Below are 15,056 nucleotides of genomic sequence, written 5' to 3' on the forward strand. Positions count from 1 at the left end.
TGGATTTGCTGCCATAACCTGGGTTGTTAACCGTCACATTCACCCTAACGTCCCACACTATGGAGGGCAGCGAGCCAGGCAGGGCATTCACCCCATCTTACACGTGTTTTTCCCCCAAGTGCACCAGCAGTTCCCTAGTTTAGGCCCGATTTGCCCAGGCAGTTGCAGTCCTAATGCATCGTTTCACAGCTCCAAGTGTTTTCTACCCCGGGTAGGAATTGCACGGGCAGGTTCAGGGCTCTGGTATGAAACCTTATCCGGAGGTAGAAACACTGATGTCCCGAATCCCTGGTTACACAGGCGTTCCTTCCGCCACGGGGGCGGCCCTCCCTGAGAAGCAGCTCGGGAAGCACAGGACCACGTGGGTAGGAAAATCAGCAGTTGGACCTGGGAAGCTGGCCCCTCTGGGGGCACCTACCAGAGCTCCTCGCAGATGATGAGAAGACACCATGGTTTATAGTAAACATTTAATTGGTTCCGTCAGCAATTCCAGCGCAAGTTTTCCTGGAAGGGAGGCAGAATCAACCTACCCAGAGGTTCATGAGGTGTGGGTCACCGAGGAAAAGCACAGGCGGTGGCCCGGTATCTGCCTACAGGAAGGGAAAGGGAGGGCAGGAGACCCCCTGCACAGACAGACGGCTGCAACGACACATTCAAGTTTTCAACCACATGGTGTAGAGGGAAAGCGAGGAGCCTCTTTCCAGCTGCCTTGTATTAGGAAACCCTCCCAGGTGGTCTCGTCACCTCGGTGCTATGTCCCCCATTCTGTATTCCAAGTTCTGCAGGTCAAACCCAGGTTGTGAATTCTACGTTCTACCTTCTGGGTTCCTGGTTCTCGTTCTGTTCCATTCTGTTTCCTGCCCCCAGATCCTTCCCAGCTCCACTTCCCCAGCCTTTCTGGGTTCATGAGGTGGATCTCTGGCTGACTTTGCTAAGTTGAGGATTTCCCTTTACTTCTTGCAATTCTAGGCGGTTCTAGGCTTTTCCCCAGCAGCAGGGATGTGGGTCGGACTGTCCAGCAAGTGGATGGCCAGTGGAGACCAGGGAATTTCCCCGAGAGCCTGGTCTGCTTTCACCTCTTCCCTTCCCACCTCTAACCACTGGACACACTACCTTTTGTGCAACTAAAGCTAAACTGTTATTTTCCTTGGTAATACTTGGGGACTGGTGGCCCCGAGATGAGGAATTTTTTTTGGAGGGGGGGGGGGAATGTGAGAAGACATAAAAGGTTGCTGTTCTTCATTCAAAGAAATTAAAAACTGCTTCCAGCACAGGGGCAAGGATGGGCAGGGCAGGCGGAGCTGCAAAGTCCTCAGAACTCTGTCATCCTCAGCTCCCCGTTGTCTGAGCTGAGCACTAGCCCCCAGAGTCCTTCCAGATCAGAGAGAAAACCAAGACAGCTGAACTGGGAGCCCCTCTGTCCGTGGCTGCCCCGAGGGAGAAGGGCAGTGAGGCGGCGGCGGCAGCAGCATCACTGGAGAGGCGAGATCTTCAAAGGGATCATGATCCGAGACTCCATGTGGCGCACCAGGGGCACTGCGGGGAGAGGCAGAGGTCACAGAGGTGAACACGGCCAGCTCACTCAGGAAACTGGCTTCTGAGGGGAAGAGGCCTGGGATGCTGAGACAGGAAACGCGCACCGCCCTCCTGGAATGGCCCAGGGAGAGCACCGGGTCTTCCAAATGGTGAGAGAAGGGAGGACTTAGGTGGTGATGAAATGCAACATGTAAACGCTTTTCATAATTATACATTTATTTTCCTGGTTTGTGAAAACAAAACAAAAAAACTAGCCTCGCCCTAGCCGGTTTGGCTCAGTGGACAGAGCATGGGCCTGCAGACGGAAGGGTCCCAGGTTCAATTCCAGTCAGGGGCACATGCCCAGGTTATGGACTCGATCCCTAGTAGGGGGCATGCAGGTGGCAGCCTATCAATGATTCTCCCTCATCATTGATGTTTCTATCTCTCTCTCCCTCTCCCTTCCTCTCTGAAATAAAAATATATTTAAAAAAACAACACATTAGCCTAGTAAAAAGTGATTTCACAGATACGATTGCTTAGGACAATGCTAGGTAAAGAACAAAGTAGGGGGATTTATAGAAAAATGCCAAGAAAGTAACTGTAGTAATAGTAGACTGGTAGGACAAAAGGGCTCTGTCAACACCTACTGATCCAGGTGGTCCTAGGAGGCCCAGCGAAGGGACAGAGAACTCACTGGGAAATATTTGCTGCATGTTTCCTCTGTGCCAGGACCTGGGTGTAGCCCTCTTTATAAATCGGCTCCTGCAACCCTCCCTCGAGCATCTGAGGCAGGCACTGTCACCATCGCCATTGTACAGATGAGGAAACCGCCTCAGTGAGGTGGAGAGCTGCGCCCGAGGTCACAGGGCACACAACTCCACCCCTCGGAGGCAAAGACCTCCTGATTGCTATGGCATCCCCTAGAGCACTCATGTAGGCCTGCCTGGACCCCATGCAGTGAGCCACCAGGATGGAACCCCAATAACGCTGGAGGTAGTCAAGGGAGGCTAGATTCCATCCTCAAATAGGGCTCCTAGCAGATGACCTCCCAGGGCCCTACTGACCCCCCTTACCCCCCCCCTCCCCGAGAAGGGACTCACCTGTGTAGTAGACATTTTCGTCCCAACCCCTCTTCCTCCAAGCAGCATTTCTAGTTTCTTCCCGAGACTGCAGGTCTTTGTAGGCTGTGGGAAAGGCATTGCCTCATTCCTTGGGCACACAGGACTGGCTCTCCACCCACTGCCCCTGGGGGGGGGGGCGGGGGGAGGGGACAGCCTACCCCAGAGATGGTGCACCACGTAGAGCTCTCCTATCTGAGAGAAGAAGCCGCCCACCGCCTCCTGGTTCTCTTGTCGGTACTTGATGGCCCGAGCCCTGCACGGCAGAAGAGTGTCGGGGAGGCGCCAGGGCCGGGACAGAGGGACCCCCTGAGGTGTCTCCAGGCTGATTTCTCTGCTCCACCTCAAGGGAGAAGCCCGAGGCCCCCAGCTCTCGAGATGGTCGGGGAATGGGGTGACGGAAGTGAGCTGCGGGCTGGGTGATCCCAGGGGATCCTCTAGAACAGCGGTTCTCAACCTGTGGGTCGTGACCCCTTTGGGGGTCAAACGATCCTTTCACAGGGGTCACCTAAGACCATCGGAAAACACATCTATAATTACATACTGTTTTTGTGATTAATCACTATGCTTTCATTATGTTCAATTTGTAACAATGAAAACACATCCTGCGTATCAGATATTCACATGACGATTCATAACAGTAGCAACATTACAGTTATGAAGTAGCAACAAAAATAATTTTATGGTCGGGGGTCACCGCAACATGAGGAACTGTATTAAAGGGTCGCGGCATGAGGAAGGTTGAGAACCACTGCTCTAGAAGAGGCTCACCTCCTGGTTGCATCCTCCCACGGGATCCCCGAGGGGCAGAGGTTGCAGGGTTCCCTGCCATTTGGCCCCGGGAAAGGTGGTACCCTAGGGGCCTTGGCAGGCCAGCTGGGCAGGGCCTCCCCAACCCGAGCCCCGCGCCCTGCCACTCACCAGTTGTTGCCCCACTCGATCATGGTTCCTGGCTGAGAGAGAACCAGAAGAGAATCGAATGAGCCCTCACCTCGGATTCCAGCGTCACCGCCGGGTGAAGACCGGAAACTCTCAAGTCTCCCCAACTCCAGGGGTCCCTTGGCCTCAATCAGGGGCCCAGGTGCATACACACCTCTGTTCTGGGCCCAGAGGGAGGGAGAGGCCAGAAACCCCAGCCTCCGTGCCAGGGCACCCGCCTCGGGGCGCCTACAGCTGCACTCTAGCAGGGGGAGCGGGGCAGGCAGGGGACGGGCGGGAGGAAGGCACCTTGAGCTTGTATGTCCTCAGCTCATAGATGTTGGGACCTGCTCGGGGCTGCGGCTCGTTCCAGAAGCTGAACTCGAGGAGCATCTGGTTCCTCCTGGACAGCAGCATCTGGCTCCGCTCCTTCCGGAACTCCAGGTACTCCTGCGGGCGTGGCGGTCAGGGCAAGGCAGCCGGGGAGCAGGACTCCCACCCCCCGCCCCCCAATCCCCGCAGCGGGTCCCACGGGGTGGCGGAGGCAGCCCCCGGCACAGGCTGGGCCGGAACCAAGAAGCGGAGAGGTTTGCCGAGCGGACGCCAACGTACCTTGTTGTTTTTGAGCTTGTTCATGCAGTCCATGAGGGCGGGGTAGCCGCCGGAGAAGCGCCACAGGTGCACTGTGGTGGGGCGAGAGGTTCGGGTCAAGGGGGCCCCTGGCACCCTGCCCTGCTTCCCCCCCAATTGGCTAAGCATGTATGTAGGGGGGTGGCCTCCAGCCTGGTTCTCGGTAGCACCAGGACCCTTTGCCTTGGGTGGGTGTGGGGGGAGGGACAGTGCTGGACAGGGCATGACCCCAGACACAAGCCCAGAAGACCTAGGCTGGAGCCCCAGCTCTGCCAGGTGGCCTTTGACCCCTCCAGGCTTCAATGTCCTCATCTTAAAAACGACAATAAGTCCTAACCGGTTTGGCTCAGTGGATAGAGCGTCTGCCTGCGGACGGAAGGGTCCCAGGTTCGATTCCAGTCAAGGGCATGTACCTTGGTTGTGGGCACATCCCCAGTAGGGAGTGTGCAGGAGGCGGCTGATCGATGTTTCTCTCTCATTGATGTTTCTAACTCTCTATCCCTCTCCCTTCCTCTCTGTAAAGAAATCAATAAAATATATTTTTTTAAAAAACCGACAATAACGCCCCCACCCAAACATCCTTAAACAGCAACTTGAACCAGACGTGAATTTGTACCCAAGGAGCAGGGCACACAGAAAGCCAGGCCGTGAGGGACACAGTAGGAGGGGGTAGGTCTGATGGGCTGAGATGGAACATTCCAAGACAGGGAATTAAAAAAAAAAATAAACCAAGGGACAGAACAGCATGTACGGCATCCCACCACGTGTTCGGGGCGGAGGGGCTTCTCCAGGGACACTGGTCTATGCGCCATCTCTTGATGGAGACCCATGAGACTGACAGCAGATGGCCCTGGGGCAGAGACCCACGGCCCGGGGACTGCAGGCAGGAAGGAGGCTGACTTGGCACCGAAAGCTCTTGCCCTGTTTGAAGTTTCTCCTATAGCCTCGGGACTGGGTTCAGTGTGTCCCCTGTCCCCAAGTTCATGCCTGCGTAGGACCTCAGAATGTGACTTGACTTGGAAATATAAGCTCCTTGTAGGTATAATTAAACGAATATTAGCTCATACTGGGTTGGCCTCAAATTCAATGACAGGTGTCCTTATGAGGGGGCGATCTGGACACAGGCAGAGAGAGGATACCCAGTGAAGAGAGAGACACGGGGAGGACGCTGTGTGCCTAAGGCAGAGCCTGGAGCGACGCCTCTACAAGCCAAGGAACGCCAAGAATTCCCAGCAACCACCGGCAGCTGGAAAAGGCGAGAAAAGATGCTCCCCCCTTGTCTTGGGAAAGAGTATGGCACTGCCCACACCTTGATTTCAAACCTCTGGGCTGCAGACCTCCGTTGGTCTAGGCCGCCTAGTGTTGGGACTCTGTCACAGCAGCCCTAGGAGGCGACTACATCGTGAAATACTAAAGAACCCGCTACTGTGGAAGCAGAGAGAACAGTCTTCTATCCTTGGGAGAACGGCTGGGACACCGGAGGAAAGCGCCCCGAAGGCCCATCGGACGCTGCGCTGCGGGCAGCTGGCTAACCGGCTTCCCAAATGCGGGTCCCCAGGCCCAGCCGGTCCCTCCCCTGCCTTTGGACTCCATCTGTGCCTCGATGGTTCCCTCTGCAAAACTGTCTGACCCTACGGTTTGTGTAAAGGCCCTTCCCAAGGGGAAACAGAGAAAGCACTGTATGGATGGAAGGCTACCACCACCAGGGATGCTGACCTGGGAAAAGGAATGAAATTAATACAGGGCGGGGAGGGGGCGGGTAAAGGACTACAACAGGAAGAAGTTACAGGCAGGGCGTTCTAGATTCACGAGAAGAAATAAATCTCTAACCACGAAAGTGGTTCTTCTAGAACAGTGGTTCTCAACCTTCCTAATGCCGCGACCCTTTAATACAGTTCCTCATGTTGTGGTGACCCCCAATTTCATTGTGACAAATTGAACATAATTAAAGCATCGTGATTCATCACAAAAACAATGTGTAATTATATATGTGTTTTCCGATGGTCTTAGGCGACCCCTGTGAAAGGGTCGTTCGACCCCCAAAGGGGTCGCGACCCACAGGTTGAGAGCTGCTGTTCTAGAAGAAGGATCAGTGGTTCTTACAAATTCATTAAAATGTAGATTCCCAGAGGTTCTGCTCCCCTGCTGATTCTCCACAGGAGACAACACTTCAAGATACACGCAATGTAGGACGCGCTTTGAAAACCCAGATCCCACGCCTCAACGTTCATTTCCCAGCTAGCCGACACTTAAAAGATTCCAAAGGCTGCTGCTGGGGCTGATTAAGTTGTCCCTAAGGTGGGAAAACTGCAGGGGCTGGAACTGAAGACAGTTTGCTTTTCTCTTATCCACCTGTTTGAAGGACCAATGACTATTGCTGAAATAGAATAAATGAGAAGAGAATGTATCTGCATATCACAGACTTTTTTAAAAGACACCATTGTCCCCGTACGGGCCACAAAAAAAAAAAAAAAAAAAGACACCATTGTCACCCAGCCAGCGTGGCTCAGTGAGCATCAACCTATGAACCTGGAGGTCACGGTTGCCCGGGTTGCAGGCTCGATCCCCAGTGTGGGGCGTGCAGGAGGCAGCCAATGATTCTCTCTCATCATGGATGTTTCTATCTCTCCCTTCCTTTCTGAAATCAATAAAAAAAAATTTTAAAAAAGACACGATTATCAGGACTATGAAAGAATGAGATAAACTGGCTTAAAAGGTAGTGAGCTCCCCATTGCTGGGAGAGTTCAAGGGAAGCGTAGAGAACCTTCTATCAGGGCAGCTCCAGAGGTGCTCCCTGTGCTGTGCAGAGTCTAAATCAGTCCCGGACAAGAGGAATTTCTACTGAGATGCAAATGTTCTATAGCCGTGCTGTCCAACACGGTAGCCAGAGTCACATGTTGCTTGAAATGTGGCTTGTGTGACCGAGGATTAAATTTCTCATTTCATTTCATTTCACCTAATTTTACCTTAAATAGCTACATGTGGTTAGTGGCTGCCTTCCCGGACAGTATAGACCTCAAGGCCAAAGCCCCTGTGAGTAGCTGAGCTGCTATGAGTCAACCAATTCCATGGGTGGCCCCTACCACCTGGCGCCAACTGAAGTGGGTGAGTAGGGGTGGGGTGGGGCATTGCTGGGGGGTAAGGAACCAGCTCAGACAAGAGCCCCTGTTTATTCCACAAATGTGAGCCGCATACTGGGGATTCATTCAGTGATGAAGACAGACAGACAGACAGACAGGGGCCCCGCCTTCCCAGGACTCACCACCTACAAGGGGAGACAGACAAATACACCACAGGCTGCACTATCAGGGCAGAGGAAAGGCAAGTCTTAGGTGCTGGGGAGCCAGGGGAGAGGCCTGGCCCAGCTTGGGTGGAAGGAATCAGGGAGGCCTCCAGGAGGAGGTGATGTCTATATCAAAATAAAAGACAAGGAGAGGAGTAAACCAGGGAAAGTGGAAGGGAGAAAGACAGCTTCAGGCGGAGGAAACAGCAAGAACAGTGTGGTGCTAGAGGGTGAAACTGTTGCAGGCAGGACAGCACAGGAAGCAAGGAGGAAGTGGAGAGACGAGGCCAGAGGCTGGGCAGGGAAGGAGGCGCAGAGCCCCGTGGGCCACCCCAAGGGCAGAGGGGAGCCCCCACAGGTGTCTGAGCAGGGGAGTGAGTCGATGAGGATTGTATTTAGAAAGACCACTCTGGCCCGGCCGGTGTGGCTCAGTGGTTGAGCATCGACCTATGAACCAGGAGATGATGGTTTGATTCCTGGTCAGGGCACATGCCCGGGTTGCAGACTTGATCCCCAGCAGGGTGTGTACAGGAGGCAGCCAATCAATGATTCTCTCTCATCACTGATGATTTTAACTCTCTCTCCCTCTCCCTGCCTCCCTGAAATCAATAACAATATATTTTTTTTAAAAAAGGAGAAAGACAGAAAAAAGAAAGGCCCCCATGTGTGCTGCTATAGAGGGAGTGGAGGGCAGCACTGGTGCTGGAGAGGGGGGCACCTCACCTGCCTGGTCCTGCTCCCCATACCACGTGTTCCAGTTGCCCACGAGCGAGCAGGGGTAGTCCTCATCCAGGTGCAGCTTGGGCAGCACGGCCTCCCTGTGGGAGGGGCACAGAGATGGGGGGGGGGCGGGGCTCACACCAGCCACATTGCACCCTGAGGTAAGGGTTTCCACTCAGGCCCTCGGGGTTGGGTGTCAGCCTCCCCATCTCTCAGATGCAGATGCGGGACAAGACAGCCTTAGGACTTCCGGCTCCGAAATGTACATCCCTGGACTTCTGTAAGGAGCATGGGGCTGGGATAGTGTCCCCTCCCCCCCCCCCCCCCCCCCCCCCCCAGGCACCGGAACAGGTGGATGGAGGAAGATGCTTACGTCAGGCTGTTGTAGGCATCCAGACACTCGGGCTTCACATTGTGAACTGCAAGAGAGGACAGAGTGGGAGGTGAAGCAGGGGGTGTGTGTGTCCGCGGGGAGCTCGGGTGTGGGGAGCCCACAGGGCCAGGGCGCCTGGGACAGCTCAGGATCTCCCAACCCAAGCCTGTGTGGAGGGGTGGGCTGGTGGGCGCAGCAGCCACTCACACTGGATTTTGTAGAGGTTGCTGGTCTCCTTCTTGGACAGGAGGGTGGAGTGAGCGTCCTTCCGCGGATCCACCTTATGCACGAAGAGTGAGCGGAACCAGCTGCCTTCATTGTCCTTGGAATAGAAGCTGTGGGACAAAGGAGTTCAGAAGGACAGGCGGCCACGGGGAGCCTCCGCCTTTCCACAGGCTCAGGTGCCCCGCTCCCCGGGGCTGGTGACCCACATTCTGGGAACAGGGCCACGGAATCCCATGGCAGCTCCAGGATGTGACATGTCTGTCATTCGCTGGAGCCAGCTGAGCAGACCCGGTCCCTTCTGCAGGGTTCCGGGCACCCAGTTTGCTTCCTGAGTCTTTGATGAGCCTCAAGAGGCCCAGAGAGCAGCCCCACCTCCCATCTCTCTCTCCAGCCTCCCTGCCTCCACTTCACCCCCTTCCAAGGGGTTCTCCACGGGGGGCCCCACAACTGCAATGCCCTTTCCCAGAGGTAAACCAAACCCAAACCCACCTACTGCACAGCCACAGTCCTAACAGCCCAGCCTATACTGTCAACCTCCCCCCAAGTATGTACCCCTCTCCAGGGATCCTCTTCCCTGAACACACCAGGCTCTTGCACTCTGTGCTTCCTTTGTAAGTTCTGTCCCCTCTGACGAGAAGGCTGCACTCACCCTCCTTCCCCGCGCTCACACTACAGCCGGCCTGCGCCCCTTCCCAGCCCCCACAAATGGATGGCCAGAGAGGACTAAGCTTTGTCCCCGAGGAGGTCCCAGTTGCTGGAAGCAACCAGCCTTGGAACACAATGACAGCTGGAAGTCTCTGATAGAGCCCAGGAGAGTGAGCCTGAACTTAGCCTCTGGCAATCTGGGTGGGCTCTCCAGAGGAGGTGATCTGGCCAGTGTCCAAATCTCCAGGGTAAAAAGCATAGCAAGGCAAGATTCATTCATCCAGCCAACACTTAATTGACAAAGATCTGCCTTGTGTACCTCCTTAGGGTGCTGTGAGAATGAATGAATGAATGAATGAATGAATGAACGAACAAATGACGACTGTGCCTTGTTCAGAGTAGAGGGACCTGTTACCAGGTCCTGCCAGACCATAACTGCCTTCCCCACACAGTCCCAGAGGCTTCTGGCCAGGCCTGAAAAGCAAGTCTCCCACTGCATGATTTCCGGCAGTGGAAACTCCGTCAGCAAGTCCTCCCCTTTTTCAAGCCTTTTCTGTGGCTAGAATAAATGTCTTATGAATTCAAAGCATTACATTTCGCCCCCCCCAAAAAAATATGCAGCAGCCACGGGGCAGATGAAATTAAAAAAGCATCTTAAGCCCAGGCCGGGTGGCTCGGAGCGGGTTTCGCTATTGATCACATTCATCGAGGACGTCCGCTGTGCCAGGGATCTGCGGCCGGCTTTTCAGTAGCTTGATCCGGCTGAAGCTGTGGAGTGATGTCACCGTGTTGATGCTCTTGGTGTCCCCATTTTCCACATGGGAAAACAGAAGGTCAGGGAGTTGAAGGGGTGGTGGCAGGGAGAAGAGCAGCTCCTCCAGTTTGTCAATCAAGACCTTTGCTCCAAAGCTGGGCTCCAAGTCATTTATTAACACCAGCACTGACCAAGATAAACAGCCAAGCGGCCGGCCCTGGAGAAGAGCCTGGGGAGTGGACGGCAGGTCCAGGAGCTCTCGTGGGCTCCCAGGTCTTCCCAGCACCCTCCAATCGCTCCTGCCTGCGGGCTTCTGTTTCCCCATGTGTCAGAGGAGCACAGATCTCTCCCACAGGTCAAACCCAGCAAGGGGCCTGGCCAGGACCCGAGGGCAGCGTCTGACCCGGAACCCAGCATTCTCAGGCTCACATCTCCAAGTTCATTTTTTCAGCAAAATCACAACATTCTCTTGTCCTTGAACTCCTCTTTGACCTCTCTCACCTTTCTATTTTTCTGAAGCTCCTTCTAACACATACCTTTTTAAAAATCTATATATCTCTATATATTTTATTGATTTCAGAGAGTAAGGGAGAGGAGGAGAGAGATAGAAACATCAATGATGAGAGAATCATTGATGGGCTGCCTTGCCGAAAGCCGGTCCACCCTTGCTGCTTGACACAGTCGCTGCAGGGAAGAAACATCTGCACAGCTTATGTTTCAAGGGACCTGGCGTATAGGGCATATGGTTTGCTCCCCCCCCCTCTTAGTGCTATGTGTTTTTAAACAGCACCACCTCCCCGAGAAAGGTTGTTTCCCCAGGTTAGGGATTAACAGGACTAAGGAAGAGAATAAATCAGTAAATCCCCCTAGTGTTGCAGAAATACCATGTACTACTTATGAAGAACTTGGACTAAGACTGTTGGCAATAAATTTGGGACTTGCCCTAGCCGGTTTGGCTCAGTGGATAGAGTGTCGGCCTGCAGACGCTCAAGGGTCCCAGGTTCGATTCCGGTCAAGGGCATGTACCTTGGTTGCGGGCACATCCCCGGTAGGGAGTGTGCAGGAGGCAGCTGATCGATGTTTCTCTCTCATCGATGTTTCTAACTATCCCTCTCCCTTCCTCTCTGTAAAAAATCAATAAAAATATATTTAAAAAAAAAAATTGGGACTTGTTGGGCCCACTTCCTCAGGAGTCTTCCCACCAGGGAAAGCACCAAAGCCTATACCCCTGGAGACCCACAGACACAGGGCAGTCCCAGGGAAGGCAAGCAGTGAGGTTGGGAGGACATAACCTTTACTGGGTAGGATAATCTCCTTCAGTCACTTCCTTGTAGCCTATCAGTAGAGCAGCGACCTTGGAATAGCCCTTGTAATGGAACAGAGATTAACCTAGACAAGATTAAAATCAATAGAACTAGATAGAGACGGGATTTTTGACAAAGGTCAGGTAAGAAACAAGGAACTGTAGAACATTACCAAAAACATACCATGATGTAATTATAGAGGCATGCTTATAGGATCAAATAGTATAAATACAGATGTAACAGGACAATAAAGAGAGAACCTGGCTATGCTGATCAACTGAATGCAGTCTCCATGTCATTCCTTCTTCGCCGACTCCGTCCACACCTTTGGGAACCCCTGGACCTGCTGGGGTTGGACCCCAACACTGCCTGCTGCATGCCCCACACTGGGGATCGAGTCCACAACCCAGGCATGTGCCCTGACCGCAAATCAAACCTGTGACCTCCTGATTCATAAGTCGATGCTCAACCACTGAGCCATGCCAGCCGGGCTAACACATACCTTCTGTTTGTTTGTTTGCTTATTATGGGCCTTGTTTACTGATTCCCTGCTAGAAGCAGCACCATAAAGACAGGGCTGTTGTCTGTCCCGTGTAGCCCTGCTCTCTCCCCAGTGCCCGGTACAGTGCTGGGCACGTGGAGCATGCTCAGTCCATGATTGGGGAACGAAAGGAGAGGTGGGGGAGCTCAGACAGAGCTGCAGGGAAATGGCGAGAGGTGGAAGGTGGAAGGCCAGAAAGGCTGGCCCTTCGCTCAGAGCATGGACACAGGCTCAGGGGCCCTTCTCTCCCACGCCCCCCCACCCCCCCGCTCGCAGCAGAATTCGTGCTTTCAGAGCACAGGTTCTGGACAAACTGGGGTTCTCACCCCAGCTGGGCTTCATCTCTCTAAGCCTCACTTTCCTCATCTGGAAAACAGAGGCAAAAGGACGGGCCTTAAAGGGTTTACACAGCAGTGGCGGCCGGTAGCACTGTTCCTACTGAAACTCCTAACTGATCTCCGGGCTCCCCCTCTGTGACCCCACTTTTCCTAACCTGCCCATCAACTGTTGTCAAGTACCACTTTGGTGATGCCATTCCTCTGCTCAAGTCTTCCATGCCCGCCCCCCCCCCCCCCCCACTGCCTACAAAACAAAGGCTTGGGATTCCAGCTCTCATCCACTTCGCCAAGCTTTCCAGAGCCAATTCCCATTTAAATGTGATAACCACCGAGCCAGGATTCCCCATCCCTGTGGGTCTCAAATCCCCTGAGAAATTCCCAGACCCCACTCCAGACCATTGCAACAGCCCCTCTGGGAATGGGCCTAGCGATCCGGGTCTTAACAAGCCCCCCAGGGGTTCTGACGCCCACTCAAGTCTGAGAATCACTGCTCTAGAGCAGCCCCAATTTATTATTATTATTATTTTTATGTCATCTCTGTAAACCATCCCAGACATGTCAAAGATTCTGTTATCAAAACTCTACTAAGAATGCCTCTTAGGCCTAGAAAAACACACAACACAGCTTTGTCCAATCTGTGGGAAGGATCAAGCCCTTCCACAAAAACACCTCTCATATTTCCCCCGCGGCCCTGCCATCATTTTCATACGACCAAGTCCCGTCTCCGCAAACACACGGATGTCCTTCCTTCCCCCGGGATTCCTAGCGCAGGGCTTCTGGATGAGAACAGCTCCGTGTATGTCCCAGGTGAGAACTTTGCAGTAATGACACATCTGCACTCTTAATAGGTATCAATAGCCTGATGCCTCCCCCCTCCCCCCCCAGGAAACAGCGCCAGAAAGTTTTATTTCTTCGCTAGGAAGCAGGGGTCTATGCACATTCTGAGACTCTAGAAAAGGGCCCTATTTCTGCTTCTTGTTCCAGAAGCAGTAAGACACACTGCAGCTAAAACTGAAGTTCTGTTAACAGGATCACGGGTGCAGCAGTAATAACTGCTGTTTACTGAGCACCTACTATGTGCTAGGACCTAATCCTCACAATACGTTTTTGAGAAACACGAGGCTCCCAGGCTCCTGTGCGGCCTCCGGATGGTTGCCACGCAAATGGCTTCTACCACCAACGGATTCTGTAACCCTGGGAAACTGAGGTCCCTTCTCCCAGTCTTCAATCTCTTCATCTGGAAAATAAGATGATCTCCCCAAAGCCCTTTCTGGCCTAGGATGAGGGGCTCATGCAGAAACTGCCCGAGACATCGCCTGGAGCCCGGGGCAATTCCTCGCATCCCCAGGGGCTAGCAGCCTCACATCACGGCCCTTTGAACCCTAACAACTCTATGAGATATGCACTATTTTATCTATCACTCCCATTTGTCCTGAACCCTGGGCCAGGGGTTGGGAAAACAGAAAACGAGGTAATTGATGGGTCTAGCAGGGGTGACGGGCAAGCGTGGACAGGGTGTAAGCGCAGCGATGGGGGAAGTACAGGGCGCTGGAGAGGGAGGAAGGAGGGGAGGCCAGGGCCAATCAGGGAGGCGCTGGTCCGGAGCAGGGCCCACACAGAAGCTCAGGCTGGGGGCATGGTCCAGCCGGCCGCCCTCTCCCGGGAGGCCGACAGTGGTGGCGCAAAGAGCACTGGGTGCCAGGAGACCAGGGTCCAGGCCCAGAGCTGCCACGGCGCAGCAGGGGGAGTGACCTTGGGCAATTCCCACCCACCCCCAGGCCTCCTCTGCCCCACCTGTCCTGTGTAGGGTTGGGGAGCAAAGGGTCTGTGCAGCCGTGGCTTTTGGGGATCCTCCATTGCTCCCCTTCTGGCTCTCCCCGACCCCCAAGACATTCCAGAGGGAGAAGAGGCCTCTCCCAGGAGCCCCCCATGGATGCTGCCTCACAGTCACCGCAAAGCCGGGGGCTGAGGCCACTCCTCCTGCCTCCCCGGCTCCAGGGCCCAGGACCTGCCCCACCCGTTCCTCTCATCTTCCATCCTCTGCCCAGAGCCAGGCGCCCCCGGGAACGAAGACCCTGCGCACACCACCTCCCCCATTCTGGCTCAGGGCTCTACCCCAGGCCTGGATTTGGCCCCCGCCTCCAACCCTTAGATTCTAAGCCGGAGTCTCTGCCCCTTCCCCACGCCCAGGCCCTGGCCCCCGCCCTGCACCCCCCGCACGCCTCCCCTCCCCTCCCCGGCCCGGCTCTCACCGCGCCGCAGCCGCAGCCGCAGCCTCCGCGCGGCGGGGCCCGGGGCCCCCCAGCAGCCGCGCCGCTGCAGAGATGCTGCTCAGCCGCGGAGCCATGTTGGCGGAGAGCAGGTTGGAGGGAGACCCCGCCCCTGAGCCCGGAGGAGGCGGGGCGTAAATAAGCCCCGCCCCCTCCGGTCCCCCGCCTCCTTCCGCCCGCTGCCGCCGTGCACCCCCCGCCGCGCACCCCCGATTCCACTGACGCGGGGTAGCAGGAAGTCGGGGTTCTTTCCCTCTGAGCCCCTGCGCGCTGCTCCTGACTTGCTCTGTGACCTTGAGAAAGCCCTTTCCCCACTCCGGCCTCAGTGTCCAGTTCAATGAAATGGGGGCGTTGAACAAGGAGATGGGGAGTTCTTAGCGGGGCATGGAAGGACGGGCATCAGAGGAAGCCCCCCGAGA

General features: G+C 54.9%; 1 protein-coding gene across 1 annotated transcript; it reads right to left on the minus strand.

The window, feature by feature from the left end:
* Positions 1-450: 450 nt before the first annotated feature.
* Positions 451-14,726, minus strand: NIPSNAP1 (nipsnap homolog 1). Its single transcript, XM_070399660.1, has 10 exons — positions 14,620-14,726; positions 8,768-8,895; positions 8,561-8,606; positions 8,191-8,285; positions 4,167-4,237; positions 3,864-4,004; positions 3,558-3,589; positions 2,798-2,892; positions 2,619-2,702; positions 451-1,536 (listed from the first exon to the last, which is right to left on the minus strand). Exons 1-10 carry the CDS (start codon positions 14,712-14,714, stop codon positions 1,472-1,474), a joined length of 852 nt encoding a protein of 283 aa, XP_070255761.1. The 5' UTR covers positions 14,715-14,726; the 3' UTR covers positions 451-1,471.
* Between the last annotated feature and the right edge of the window lie 330 nt (positions 14,727-15,056).

This window comes from Myotis yumanensis, unplaced genomic scaffold (genome assembly GCF_028538775.1).
Source record: "Myotis yumanensis isolate MYYU_CA2020_CCGP unplaced genomic scaffold, mMyoYum1.0.hap1 SCAF_19, whole genome shotgun sequence".
Taxonomy (NCBI): Eukaryota; Metazoa; Chordata; class Mammalia; order Chiroptera; family Vespertilionidae; genus Myotis; species Myotis yumanensis.

Bases quoted from the DNA above. Each gene is read 5' to 3' on its own strand.
- NIPSNAP1 (XM_070399660.1), bottom strand. From the start codon at position 14,714: ATGGCTCCGCGGCTGAGCAGCATCTCTGCAGCGGCGCGGCTGCTGGGG. The intron at 4,238-8,190 runs GTGAGGTGCCCC...GCCCCACCACAG, and splicing joins TGGGGAGCAGGACCAGGCAG to TGCACCTGTGGCGCTTCTCC. The intron at 1,537-2,618 runs GTGAGTCCCTTC...CTCTCCCCGCAG, and splicing joins CGAAAATGTCTACTACACAG to TGCCCCTGGTGCGCCACATG.